This window comes from Vulpes lagopus, chromosome 13 (genome assembly GCF_018345385.1).
Source record: "Vulpes lagopus strain Blue_001 chromosome 13, ASM1834538v1, whole genome shotgun sequence".
Taxonomy (NCBI): Eukaryota; Metazoa; Chordata; class Mammalia; order Carnivora; family Canidae; genus Vulpes; species Vulpes lagopus.
The window spans coordinates 3,222,309-3,235,710 of NC_054836.1; the positions used below are offsets into that span (position 1 = coordinate 3,222,309).

General features: G+C 39.3%; 1 protein-coding gene across 1 annotated transcript in view; it reads left to right on the top strand.

The window, feature by feature from the left end:
• The window catches only part of SND1 (staphylococcal nuclease and tudor domain containing 1), a 420,936-nt gene that overhangs the window by 259,203 nt on the left and 148,331 nt on the right, over positions 1-13,402 (top strand). Inside the window, exon 15 of the mRNA XM_041727934.1 lies at positions 10,302-10,443. Within this exon, the coding sequence (XP_041583868.1) occupies positions 10,302-10,443 (142 nt within the window). The remainder of the gene's footprint in view (positions 1-10,301; positions 10,444-13,402) is intronic.

The following is a 13,402-nucleotide window of genomic DNA, read 5'->3' on the forward strand; positions in this document are numbered from 1 at the left end:
GCCTGTTATCACTGTGGAAAATATTGAATTGGGCTCTTAAAAAACCAGAGAGACAGTTATCTGACCTGAATAATTTGTGAGTTTGTCTGGGCAGAGCTGAATCAGCACTGAATGTTAATATATTTTCTTTGGAAAACAAAAACTTAACACATTTATGTACCAAAGATTTTCTGTCAAATTTTTTTTTTGTTTTAAATGCATCAAATATAAATAAGCCAAAAGAAGAAAATGATCTCTCCTACATCAGAAATTTTTTAATAAAAATACATCTATTTAATAAAAATACAACCCTATTATCAAAATGTAGGTTTTTAATTTTATTTACCCCCTCCTTTCCCCCTCTTTAAATGATATAAACTATTTTTAGGAGAGAAGCTTTGTTTTATTCTTAACTACACAGCACCTTGAACAGTGCCTGGCACATAGTAGGTACTTAATTGCTTTTTCCGGTTAATTTTATTTTTCCACATGAATGCCTTCTTGAACCATACTTTTTTTTTTTTTTTTCTTTTAAGGATTTTATTTATTTATTCATGACAGAGAGGCAGAGACACAAGCAGAAGGAGAAGCAGGCTCCACACAAAGAGCCTGATTCAGGCAGGACTCGATCCCAGGACTCCGGGATCACACCCTGAGCCAAGGGCAGATGCCCAACCGCTGAGCCACCCAGGTGTCCCTTGAACCATACTTTTAATGTCTATCTGGTCTTCTTGATGTACTGTAATTTATTTCATCAGCATTCTGTTCTTAAATATTTAAGTTATTTTGATTATTTTTTTCTTTCATAAACATTTTGTTCCTCTAGCTAATTCATAGTCTGTAATTATTTTCTTAGTATGATCCCATAAAGTGGACACTTATGCCAAAGGATGCATGTAGGTTTTTTTTTTTTTAACATCACCTATAAATCTTTATTGAGTGAAATGACTAGAGTTTGGTTTGATATATTCAAAATACTGATCACCTTCTGTCTTAATTAGTAATAAACTCCTGCTGTAATAGTTGTCATTTTTCTCCATATCTCAAAAACTAGAACATCTTTCTCTCACATTTTTTGTCTATTTTTATTAACTCTAAAAATGTAGGACTTGGGGATCCCTGGGTGGCTCAGCGGTTTAGTGCCGCCTTTAGCCCAGGGTGTGATCCTGGAGAACCGGGATCGCGTCCCACGTTGGGTTCCCTCCATGGAGCCTGCTTCTCCCTCTGCCTGTGTCTCTGCCTCTCTCTCTCTCTCTCTCTCTCTCTCTCTCTCTCTGCCTCTCATGAATAAATAAAATCTTTTTTTGTTTTGTTTTGTTTTAAATAAAATCTTTAAAAAAAAATAAGATTCATTGAACCTAAATTGCTATGTCTCCAGGCAAAAATGAATGTTCAAAGTACTTTAAGGAAATATTGGAATCATTCTAATCCTTTAACCTTTTATAATATTTATTTTGATTTCTTAAATTTTATGTCACAGATTGCTTACTGTTTTTTTTTTTTTTTTTTTCCCTTTATCCTTTTCTGAGGTTTGGTTCTTATCTCAGGTGGGGTAGAGTTTAGCATGACATCAATTTCCTTGCCCTTGAGTTCTTGATTTGCCCATGAAATGAAACTTGTGCTTCATCGGGCAGTCTTTTAAATTCTTTACTTTGCACGTATTAATTATCTCTCGAGCCATTTTCTGCTTCTGTAATAAATTCTTACCTCTTGCCTATAGAGACTTTGGAAGTGATAAAAATTGATCTAAAACTTTACAGAAAAAATGTATTTCAAATTTGTTATTTTTGATCATGGCCTTGTAATTAATATCCAAAACAGTAGACTGGTTGGTCTGCTTTGTTCCAGATTCTCACTGTCACCTGCCATGTATAAGCTGTGTTTTTAGACTAGTCTCTTGTCCTTTTTCCAAAAATGTTCAGGATGTCTATTATGGTTTTCCTATAAAGATTCATCATTTCATTCTTAGAAAAGTAACAGAACAGTTGTTTTAAAGATTTTACTTATTTAAGAGAGAGAAAGTAGGAGGAAAAGGGAGAGGATCTAAAGCAGACTCCATGCTCAGCCTGAAGCCCAACGTGGGACTCTGTCTCATGACCCTGAGATCCATGACCTGAGCCAAAATCAAGAGTCAGATGCTTAACCGACTGAGCCACACAGATGCCCAAACAGCACAGTTGTTTTAAATCTATATGGTCTTTTTCTGTTATCATTAGTTGTACTTATTTTTATCAGTTTGACATAGAAATGCTTCCTTTAACTATTTTTTTAACCAATTTAATTCTTTAGTACAAATCATATGTCTACAATTTGAATAAATTACACGGTTTTTTTTTGAAAAGTATTTAACCTGAAAATAACTGGAAGATATGTCTTCCAGTGTGTGAAGTTCCTCTAGTTTCCTTATTACTATGCTGATGGATTATAAAAGGAATTTGTCTGTTGACTCAAAGTACTTATGAACAGAATAGTGTATCTCCTGAATAAAACTATGAAATCAATACTATACTTACTTGACCTCAGAGAGGGAAGACATTTTCTACGTGAAATAAGAATAGGATTTTTTTTTTTTTAATGGAAAGGAAGTATACCAAGAAAGAAGTCATGGATCTAGGAAGCACAGCCCAGGATAGGATGTGAAGGGAATTGAAGGGAACGCCTGGGACATCCATTGTGAGGCAGACCTCATGAGGCCATCATGCAGAAGTCCGCAGGAGAAAGGAAGGGAGCACTCTAAGGAGGGCTGTAATTTACAGTCTTACTGAACACTGAATATCAATTTAAGAAAAAATTATAATAATCTGGCGGGAAGTTAGAGTATGGAGAAATGAGAAAAGGGATGGTTTGGGATGGGAGAAAGGTAGGTTTTATTTGTGGAAACTTTTTTGGACTTTACCAATTACAAGTCATAACTTTTAGGTAATTCTGTGGATTGGCAGACTTGAGGAAGGACATCCCTTGGCATACCACCCTAATGGGCTTCACACGCTTCATCCAAGTTAGGGAAAGAGGATTGAATATTGGAAGAAAGCAGGGTTGGATAGTTGATAGTTTATTCTAACTAGGTAAATACTTCTCCACTATTTGTATGAGGCACACATATACCACCATCTGCTCTTTCAGTGCTAAATTTAAAGTACAAAAAGAAGTCTTGTAGAATAAGCCAAAGGCATTGTATTTCCTATTGATGATAAAATGCAGATTTTTCCACTAAAAGGCAATGACTTCATTTCTAAAGGTTAAATTGAATGGTTATCACAGTATAATTTCAGCTGGTTAAATTTGGGAAATTGAAAGTCATTCAATAAAATAATTTCTGAGCTAGTATAGAATTTTCATTTGAAAGAGAATTTGATATTATTTTATTCACATTAAGCCATATCACATGATTTTATTTCAAGGTAGAAAAGAAATGTCAATAGGGGTATGTACTTAGTAGTACTTTTTTTTCTTTATTTGAACAAAACATTTCTTCTATTTAGCCAGTTGAGGAAGGCATCATGCTTTCCTTTAGCTGTTGCCAAGAATTAATACTTTCTTATGCTGCTTTTGGGAAACCAATAGAATTTTTTTCTATACTCTTCTCATGATTTTTCTCATCTAAACTATTTTCGGCTTGAATTTTTTAAATAATTTATTGAACAGTTAGAAGCATTAAAAGTGTTTCATTTTGAAATTGTTCCTCTGAGATACTTACAAACTAGTTGACTAAGCAAAAACACTTTAAGTTAAATAAAACCTTAATTTTTTTTTAATTTTTATTTATTTATTCATGAGAGACACAGAGGCAGAGACATAGGCTGAGGGAGAAACAGGCTCCCTGCGGTGAGCCTGATGCGGTATTCCATCCCAGGATCCCTGGATCATGACCTGAGCCAAAGGCAGACGCTCAACCACTGAGCCACCCAGGTATCCCAAAAATCAAAATTTTGTATAGGCTACCTATCTAGGCCATTTTTTTTTCAAATTTAAGTATAAATTTGAAAATTTAGGTTTATCATTTGTAGTATATAATTCTATCAGTTTTGACAAACATATACATTTTGAGAAGCAACATATACATGTAATCATCACCATAGTCAAGACAGTAGAAATATTGAATCATCCCAGAAAATTCTTCCATCCCCCTTGGAGTCAAACTCTAGCCCTTCCCCTAATCCCTGGCAGCCACTGATCTGTTTTCTGTTCTTATACCTTAACCTTTGCAACAGTGTCCTATCAATGGAATTATGTATTTGAGAGCCATCTGTGTTGTTGGCCATATCCTTTTTATTGCAGAGTAGCATTCCATTGTGTGAGTGTACTGCAGCTGGTACTGCTCCCTCCTCTCTTGAGGGAGCTTTAGGCTATTTCCAGTTTGGGGTGAGTACAGATGAAGTCCAGGCCATATTCTGGGCTACCCAAATCTATTTCTGTAATTCAATTTGACTTCTTCCTAGTCAGGCTGCCATGATTGCCCATCAGAATGCTGATTGGCTATTTTTCTTCTAAACACAGGTTGTATCTTCTCATCTTGGCATTGCCAAGCCCTGCTTGCTTTATCAGTATTGGACCCTTTGGAAAGAAAATAGATAGTAGACATTTTCAACCAAATGCAAACATTTAGAGACACCTGTTCTTTGCAGGGCTCCAGCAGGCATATCCTCAGAGTTTCTTTCAAGTCTCATTGCAGAGAAATTGCTTTTCCTCCATATTTGGGGCATGAAGCTGCACTTGTACTGACATGCTCTGCAGCTCTCTTCCAACTTGGAAAGCACACCATGCTGCTCCTTCTGCCCTTTGGTCTGTCCTTAGCTTGCAAGTTTGAAAGCTTTGCTTAGCCAGGCCATCCTAAGCTACTAATTGCTAAAGGAGTAGAGCCAGGGGATCCCTGGGTGGCTCAACAGTTTAGCGCCTGCCTTTGGCCCAGGGCGCAGTCCTGGAGTCCCAAGATCAAGTCCCACATCGGGCTCCCCGCATGGAGCCTGCTTCTCCCTCTGCCTGTGTCTCTGCCTCTCTCTCTCTCTCTATCATGAATAAATAAATAAAAATCTTTAAAAATAAAAATAAAGGAGTAGAGCCAGGGAAAAAAACAGAAGGTTGTATTCTCTGTTGAGGGTGCCACAGATTGTTGGAAGACCAACTTCCCAAGCTCAAAACTGTGTTATAGCTTTAGTGCTCCTGAGATTGTCCTGATTCATGCTCCCAGAAGTGGAGCTCAGAGCAGAAAGCCTTGCTTCTCCTACGCCCAGATATGTTGGAGGTCTGAGTGAGATTCTGTGCCAAGCAAGCAAATAGTGTAAGAAACTAAACTATAGATAGCACTTAATGAAAGATTATTGATGACCTAGCTTCAGCACTTTTTTTTTTCTCTTGTTTCCTTGTAATTTTGTTGGTTTTTCAGTAGAGTGTTTTATTCTGGGTTCTCTGCTATGTTCACTTCATTCCTATTAAACTTGACCCTCACTGATGTTTACACCCTCAGTTCCCTCACACACACCTCACCATGAAACATCGATAAACTAGCCAGAGAATGGTGGTTTCAAATTTTTAGGTACTCTCTGGTAATGTTGGAGCTGGAGGGCATTCCCAAGTATCTCCCTCCAGGGTCCCATTTATATCAAGAGATTATCATGTTGTACAGCTGGTTCCTCACAGAATCACAGCCTCATTCTGCGAATTAAAACATTAGTGGTGGCCATAGAGCCCAGGTTGTAGATAAGAGGAAGAACGTGGAGCAATGGATGGTTTTTCTGCCTTTCTGGTAGGGGATATATTTATAATTTGTCTTCCACATAACTGCAGGAAAGATCCTCCTGGCCTGGGGAGGCCTGAAAAGATCTATGAGTATGGCAATGAGTTATCACAGTACCTTCAAAAGCAAGTGTGTTTGGGTCCTATCCTTAGCTATTAGTTCTGATCTCCATGCCCTTTTTTTCCCCTTTATATCTGTTCTTTTGTACAAAGAGCTTCTGCTGCTTCAGTATTAAAATTGGTTGGACCCAGACAGCATTGTGCTCTAGAGGCTGTTTAGCCTCTGGCCAGCCCAGTATAGAGGATAGTCAGCGCTCACAGGGGAGAAGCCTTCCTGTTTTGCTGGAGTGGGCAGTGCAGGGTTCTGTTGTACTGCCAGGCAGCTGCTTCAGGTTTGATAGGCCTCTTTCAAATTTAGTTTCTCAAGTGCTGGTAAAGTATCCCCATGGCACCCTAATAAGCTCTGCATGTGTTTGTTTTAGTTCTTTCTGCTATGATGTTAATCAAAGAGTGATTGTGATGATGAAAACTAATTAGTGAGCTTCATTATTAACAGTTCCCTTTTGAGACTTGCCCATGATAATCCTGATTAATGGTTAACTAATAGGTTTACTCTGATTCCCATTCCTCTGTGCTGTTTTTTGTGTTGTGATGTTTGCTTCTCACCAGTAACTACGTCTATGCCTACTATATGGATATTTTCAGTAGGAAAATCATAGAATTCACTTTGCTAACATCCAGCGCAAACTGACAGCCTAAATCCTGTTCCAGAAATCACAGAACTTTGATTTATGTAATTTGTGCTCTTCTAGGATACAGAGGACATGGGTATCTAAGTAGCATATATGTCATCCTCAGTCAGTCCTGTGCATGCCATATAAGGATTCTGCTTCTTCTGCCTCTGCCTCTCCTCTGCCCTCTACTTTCCCACTCTCCCAAACTTGATGATTCATTGTACTAAATTAGTTTAAACACCTGTTTGCTTACAGAGCAAAGGTACTTTATAGAAACAGATTGCAGTCTGACTGCTGAAGGGCATTTCTTATAGGCATTAACACATATACCTATATTTGGAAGAGGTATGGCCTGACAGGCCAGACATAAGGACAGAGGAGAATTGTGTAATTAAGACGTCTTTACAACGTTTCCCTCTAAGGATCATCCTGCCTTTTTTGGGGTCAGTCCAAACCCCGTTTCAAGAAGTCTGAGGTATAGATATTAGCATCCTTTGAAATGAAGTCACCCCAGGCACATTTGTTGCACCATTACTTTCTCAATTTCAAGGTGCATTGAGGAGGCAGAAACATTCCTTAAAGAGGTGCCATCCACAATAGCAAGTTAAATTTAGCTAATGCAACCTTAAATTCGCTTTTCTAGGATTACAGGAAAATTCTTATGTGTGGTTTGTTTTGGAGCGCAGGTAATGTGAAAACTAGCAGTGCAATAAAAAAGGACTCACCTGCTCAGAAGTACAGTTGCTTCTTGATTATTTATACCAGTGGAGGGGAATATTGGTGCAGAAAATTATAGCTAATTTATCTGCTTGGATTCTTAAAGCCTTGAACCAATGTCATGCCAGATAACTATGGTGGGTAGATTCCCAGGCCTCACATGCAGAAGTCACAGCATGGAATATCTGTGGAGGAGAGTCTCTGCAATTAGACTAGACAGAAATATTTGATAACTGAATAACCTTAACCTTGGAATGAGCCTTCTGTGCCATAAGTTTCAGTGTTGTTATCACTTTAAATCTGAGGCCTTTAATCTTTAATTTTAAAAATACCTTTTGGAGTTATAAGGTTATAAAGAAACTTTTGATTTCACTAAATCTCCCTAGGTGCTGCTTCAGGATTACTGGAGAATTTCAAATGTAATATTAATGATGTCATTTGAACTTGCTCATTCTGCTGTGCTTAAGATCCACTTGGCTGGCATCTTCACTTCCTCACTGGGGCCTAAGCTTCTCTCTTACACTGCTTTGTATAATCAGGTTTTCTCTTATTTACGTAGCATTGAAACTTAGAAAGGAGTGTAAGAGACTGAAGCACATTGCCGTACTGGCATGGGCTCTTTGGAAGGCAAATCAGAGTTAAACCACATTCAGTCAATTTTATGGTAATAACAATCAAAAGCCCTAAAATAAATTCCATAGCTAAATTAGCAGGGAATGATGTATGGCTACATCACTTGAGGCAACTTCTCAGTCTGATTTCCCAGTCTTTTCATAAGAGCCACTGAAACATTGTAAAAGAACATGTCAACCAAAAGAAGCACTTGAGATGACAGGGAAAGACCGACACCATTGTCTGCTTGTGATAGAGATTTGAAAGAGCTGACATCTTCTGGTGCTTACGCTTAATTTAATTGACATGATAAGAATTTTTTATTTTTAAAAATCTATGAACTTGGGTGAAATTTTCTATTTTTTCCCGTAACGGATTGTTCCTAGGCATATCATCTTTAAGCCTTTGGAATGATGAGGGGGCTGTGTGTCCTGTCTCGCAATTTGGCCTCTGGAAGTAAACATGGATACTTATGGTGGGCTTTTAAAATTTGTTTGCATTCCTTCAGTTGTCATAGTTGGCTTTCAGTTCTAATCTTTGTCATCATCAGTGGCATGTCACATTCTCGTTGCTATCTTCCCATATATTGTTGTTTCTGGATTAGGACTATTAAATTGTAGGTTGAGACTTAGGAGGAGTACTTTTTTATATATAAAACAAAATTGTTTTAATTTCATGGCTGGTAGTAAGGTATCTTCGTTTCTCCTTGGTTCCCACTCTGAAATGATCTCTCTTGGTAAAGTAGGTAATCGTTTAGCAAAATAGGATGAGAGGCTGCTCCAACCTTCTTTTTGTATTAATACTTATGTATGCGCGTGCTGCTATTATTCCTACAAGCACTTTTTTCCCCCTCCAGATAAATACATTCATATGACAGTGAGTAAAATTCTGTTTCTGCAAAATATAGATTACTGCAGTTTTGAGGGGAAAGGCCCTCTCTTCAGAGACACTATATTGCCTCATGATTTGCGATAATCAATTTGATAATTGTTGTTGACTTACTGGTTCAGCTCATGAATAATGTCCCAGATTTAGACTAGTGTGGCAAAAGGATTTTAATCAGGTAGTGCTTTCTTTCCCATGGAGTATTTGTCTTGCTTGACTGTTCTGGACTTCAGCCAACTGCCAGAAAGGCATTGTGCCACTGTATGTGTATAGTAGAATACGTGTTGCTTAAGTGTTCATTGGGGGAGTTCCCAACTCGCTAAAGCTCATTGTTACTTTACCTTTTACCAATGTGCCATTAGAGACACTGAGAATGGATGACTGTCTCTCCTTTTCTCTGAGAATCTGTTTGAAGGGAAGGATGAATCTCATTACTATAAATACTGTTTTCATCTCAGCCTACCTCACTGCTTCTGAATGAGAGAAGCCCCTCTGGCTTCTGTGAAAGCTCTCAAATACTTGATGGCTTGTTAAAATTTCATTATCTAATGTGCATTAATTTAGATACAATAGCTCTGTTGCTAGGAGCAGAGTCAGAAAGGAAGAGCTTGGCGGATTGCAGGCTGCTTGTGTTGCAGGAGTCAGGAAAGTATGCAGAGTTTGCTGTCTGTCCTTGGTGGGAGTTTACAGTTCTGGCTGGGCTGAAAACCTTGGAAATTCTGACATTCCCGGACTACTCCCACAGCACATGCACTGTGATGTTTTTGGTGCTTGCTTACTCCATCTGTTTAATGAGCTTGAAAGACCAAAAGGATTTGAAGCTCTGTAGCTGAGAGCTCTGAGGTTCAAAATGTCCATAGTTTGGTTATTCTTGAGGGTAGAGGGCATGCACTTTGTGTTTTATGTGTGAAAAAAAGTTTTAAAGTGCTACCTGGTTTCATGTGTTTTTCTTGTTTCTATTATTGTTCATGCTGACATGATGTGGTATATGTCCCCACCCGGCATGTCCTACTGTCAAAGATTTCCCAGGCTAGGATCAAGAATAGTATGCTCATGTCCCAGCTCACTCCTGAAAAGCCGGTAGAGCAAGGCTTGCTGCATAGGCACCCAAAGAGGGCTGTACTCTTCATGTTCAGAAACAATGAGCTCTGAATCTACATAACCAATTAATGATTAGAGGTGAACTGCTTGGGTTTCTTGGGAAGGGACTTTATATAACATAGCCTGGAAGTCACTCTTTTTTTTTTTTTTTTTAATAAAAATTAAAAGTTAAATTAACCTCCGCAAAAGGTTAGAATTAGTCTTCTCCCATCAATTTTATTGAAGAAAGAGAACCTTTCTCACATCCTGTGAGGAATGAAATTTTCATTTCAAAGCACCTTCGTAACTTGAGTGCATAGTAGCAGAACAGAGGGAAGCACTCAGAATGTTCTGGAAACTTCAGATTAACTCTGTTTCTTCTGTGGGAGCCACATGGGTATCTTGCCTATGTCATAGTTTCAGAATTGTCTGATTTTTTTCTAGGATTATTTGCCAAGCTTTCTGTTGTCTGCCAGACTTTTTGCCCTAGAACAGAGAGAAAGAATCATTTGCTCAGATTCTATTACGTTTTTCTAATGATTCTTTTCTTCTGTCCACTAGGATACCCAGAAAGCAAAGCAGTTTCTGCCCTTCCTTCAGCGGGCAGGTCGTTCTGAAGCTGTGGTGGAATATGTCTTCAGTGGTTCTCGTCTCAAGCTATATTTGCCAAAGGAAACTTGCCTTATCACCTTCTTGCTTGCCGGTAAGTCTTGTATGTTATATGTTCTGATGATTCTTCTTGGAGCTCAGAGGTCATGCCTAGAGGTCACATGCCCTCCTTTCCCTTGTGTTTTAGATAGGACCTTGAGCCCTTATAGGTGTTTTAGTCTTTAATTGAGATGAACACAAAATTGCTAGATCTGATCCCTCTGTCACTGCAGACCAAACACTCTTCCTGCTCCTCATTTCCACCAACCACAGGGCATAAGAGTAGAGCAGCTTGAAAGACAACATGTATCCTTTCACAGCCTGAGTGAAGGGAATTCCAGACAAAGAAATCTATTAATGATGGAATTTTCAGTTGGTATTTCCCATTTGGGATAGACCATCCTTGCCATGTTAGTCACAGGCAGTCCACCAAGGAGCTAAGACACCCTCCCCTTGTGTCTCCCTAGGCACTGCTGTTTGTCTCTCTTCTATTCTTTCCAGATGTCATTGGGATCCAAATCTTTTATGAAATGTCAGATAGGACATTACCTTCCCAGGCTTCTGCATCTATAGTATTTCTCTGTTGCACTGAGCTTGACATGGTAGGGCAAGCCACCCTTTCTTTGCTGACTCAGTGTTCATCTTTCTTACCCTGTATTTTCTAGTAACTTAATATTTCACAAACCAATTTACATTTATGCATTGAAAGAGCAGATTGCTTTATTTCTTCCCCAATGGCAGATAATAAAGTTATTTGTTTCCAGGCAGTACTTCACAGAGACTATGGTTTTTGAGAGAAAGTGTCCTTTTACTTCAGCGGCCCACATCCTTGCCTCGTAAAACACACACATTGACTAACTCACCAAGGACAGGACTACAATGTTTGCCTGGTGCGCGTTGCCTTTTCTCTTGCTGCTCTGCTCCCTCAGTGCTCCTTCTGTTAGAATTCTTGAGTAGAATTTGCCACGGGAGAAGAGAAATGGGAGCAATGCTTGCTGTCCCCCACCAGATTGCCTCAGGCTCCTTCTCCTAGAAGGCACCAATAGCTTCTCCTCTGGATAAGGGTGTCCCTCAGGCCCTAACTAAGTGGGTTGTTATGTGAGATAAATCACTCACCAAACACAGGGCCCTGATGCTGCTGGGCCACTACCTCTGACTGAAGCTCTCTCTCACACTCTGAGAAGTTAATGATCACTGCACAGTTCTGCAGGCTTTCTGAAGGGACTAATTGAAGTATGACATGAAGCTTGGGGCAGCCGTGGAACAGAAGGGCCAAAACAAATCCATACCTTACTGAAGGGCTATACTTTTGTGAGTTGTAATAAACTGAGGGGTGGCACAGCAGTGTGTGACAGAGGCCATTTGTGCCCTTTACTTAAGATTTCCAGAGCAGAGAAGTTTCTTATCAGTGAATTCTTGTTGTTACAGAGTTTGAAGTATATATTCTCCTTTGTTCTATACTTAGAAAACAAAAACATCCTCTTGGCAGCATGGAGCTTTTTCCCAGAGGTGAACAAGAGAAAACATGTTATTCTTTCTGGGAAACTTGGCCACAGGTTTGTAAGGGAAAGAAAACAGTAAAGTTCTGGCTTCTAAACTCAAAACTACCTGAATGGAGCCAGCTCAGAGCTTGAGACCTATCCTGGTGGGGTTTTCCTGAAGAACCCTTCTGGTTGTACTTTCTTTCCCATGGACCATTTGTCCTGCTTGACTGTTCTGGGCTTCAGCCAACTGCTAGAAAGGCCTTGTCCCATCTATATGTAAAATAGAATATGTGTTGCTTAAGTGTTCACTGGGCCAGTTTCCAGCGCACTGAAGCTCAGACACACAGACTGGTCACTCAACTCCATAGCAGCCAATTCCTGTGTGTACCTGGCATTATTCTGAGCTTAGCAGTTTGAAACACAGTGCCTGATTACCAAAGCAAATACATGATAAAATAGAAGCTTTTATGTTTTTTCTCCTGCCATACCTTATGCAGTTATATTCTGCATCTTCCAATTTCTTTAGAAACCTGACAAGGATACAGGATGGTGAAAAGTTGTAAGAGCATGCAGACCTCAGTTTGAATCACAGCTCTACTCTTCACATGCAGGTGACTTTAGGGGAGGTTTTTTTTTTACTCTTGAAGCCTTAGTTTACACACCAGTTAACTGGAAAGTGTTTCTTGCCTCTTAGGATTTTTGTGAGGGTTTAAGGAGATGTGTAAAGGATTCAGAACAAGCCTGCCATAAAGTAGATGATTCATAAATAGGTTTCCTTCCCCTTCCTCTCACAAAGACTTGGTGAATTCATAACTAGAGCTCTTCTTAATTCTTACATGGAATAGTATACTTTTAGAGCATGTGTGCGCATAGCTATGGATCTTCCTTCTCCATGACATATCTCTTAATGGAAATAAGGCAAGGAAAGTTGCTGTTCTAGCCTCCTCCTGAATGAGCAGAAGGCTCACTGAAAGAAAGGCTACTGGCTTTTCCCTTTAGATTTACAACAAGGAATTCTGCATCCTGGTAAGACATTGTCCTAGGTCTCTGGAAGCTTTAGAGGGAAGACAGAAATATAAACAAACTGCTGGGCTCAAAACGAGAGAATTCATTTTAAGGCACAGAAGTAACACAGAGGAGGGAGTGATTGGTTACTTAGAGGGAAATCGGGGATTGTCTCCCTGAGGAGCTAATACCTGAGCTGCTTTTGAAGGACAAATAAGAGTTTTCAGTGTTAGGATAGGAGGGGGAAAGGAGGGTAGAGAGGAACATTCTAAATTGAGGTTAACAGCATGTACTAAGGTGTAGAGGTATGATATATCCTGGTGTGTCCAGCCAACTGTGCCCCCTTTTGTATTGATGGAGTATAAAGACTGAGGGGTTGGTGTGGGATGAGGCTAGAAATGCATACAGGATGTATTGTGGACCCTCAGAGTCACTCAGGGTATTAAGAGAGCAGCATGCTCACATTTGTGTTGAGAAAGTTTATTTTGGTGAATACATTGGATCCCCATTGATTACCAGTGCCTA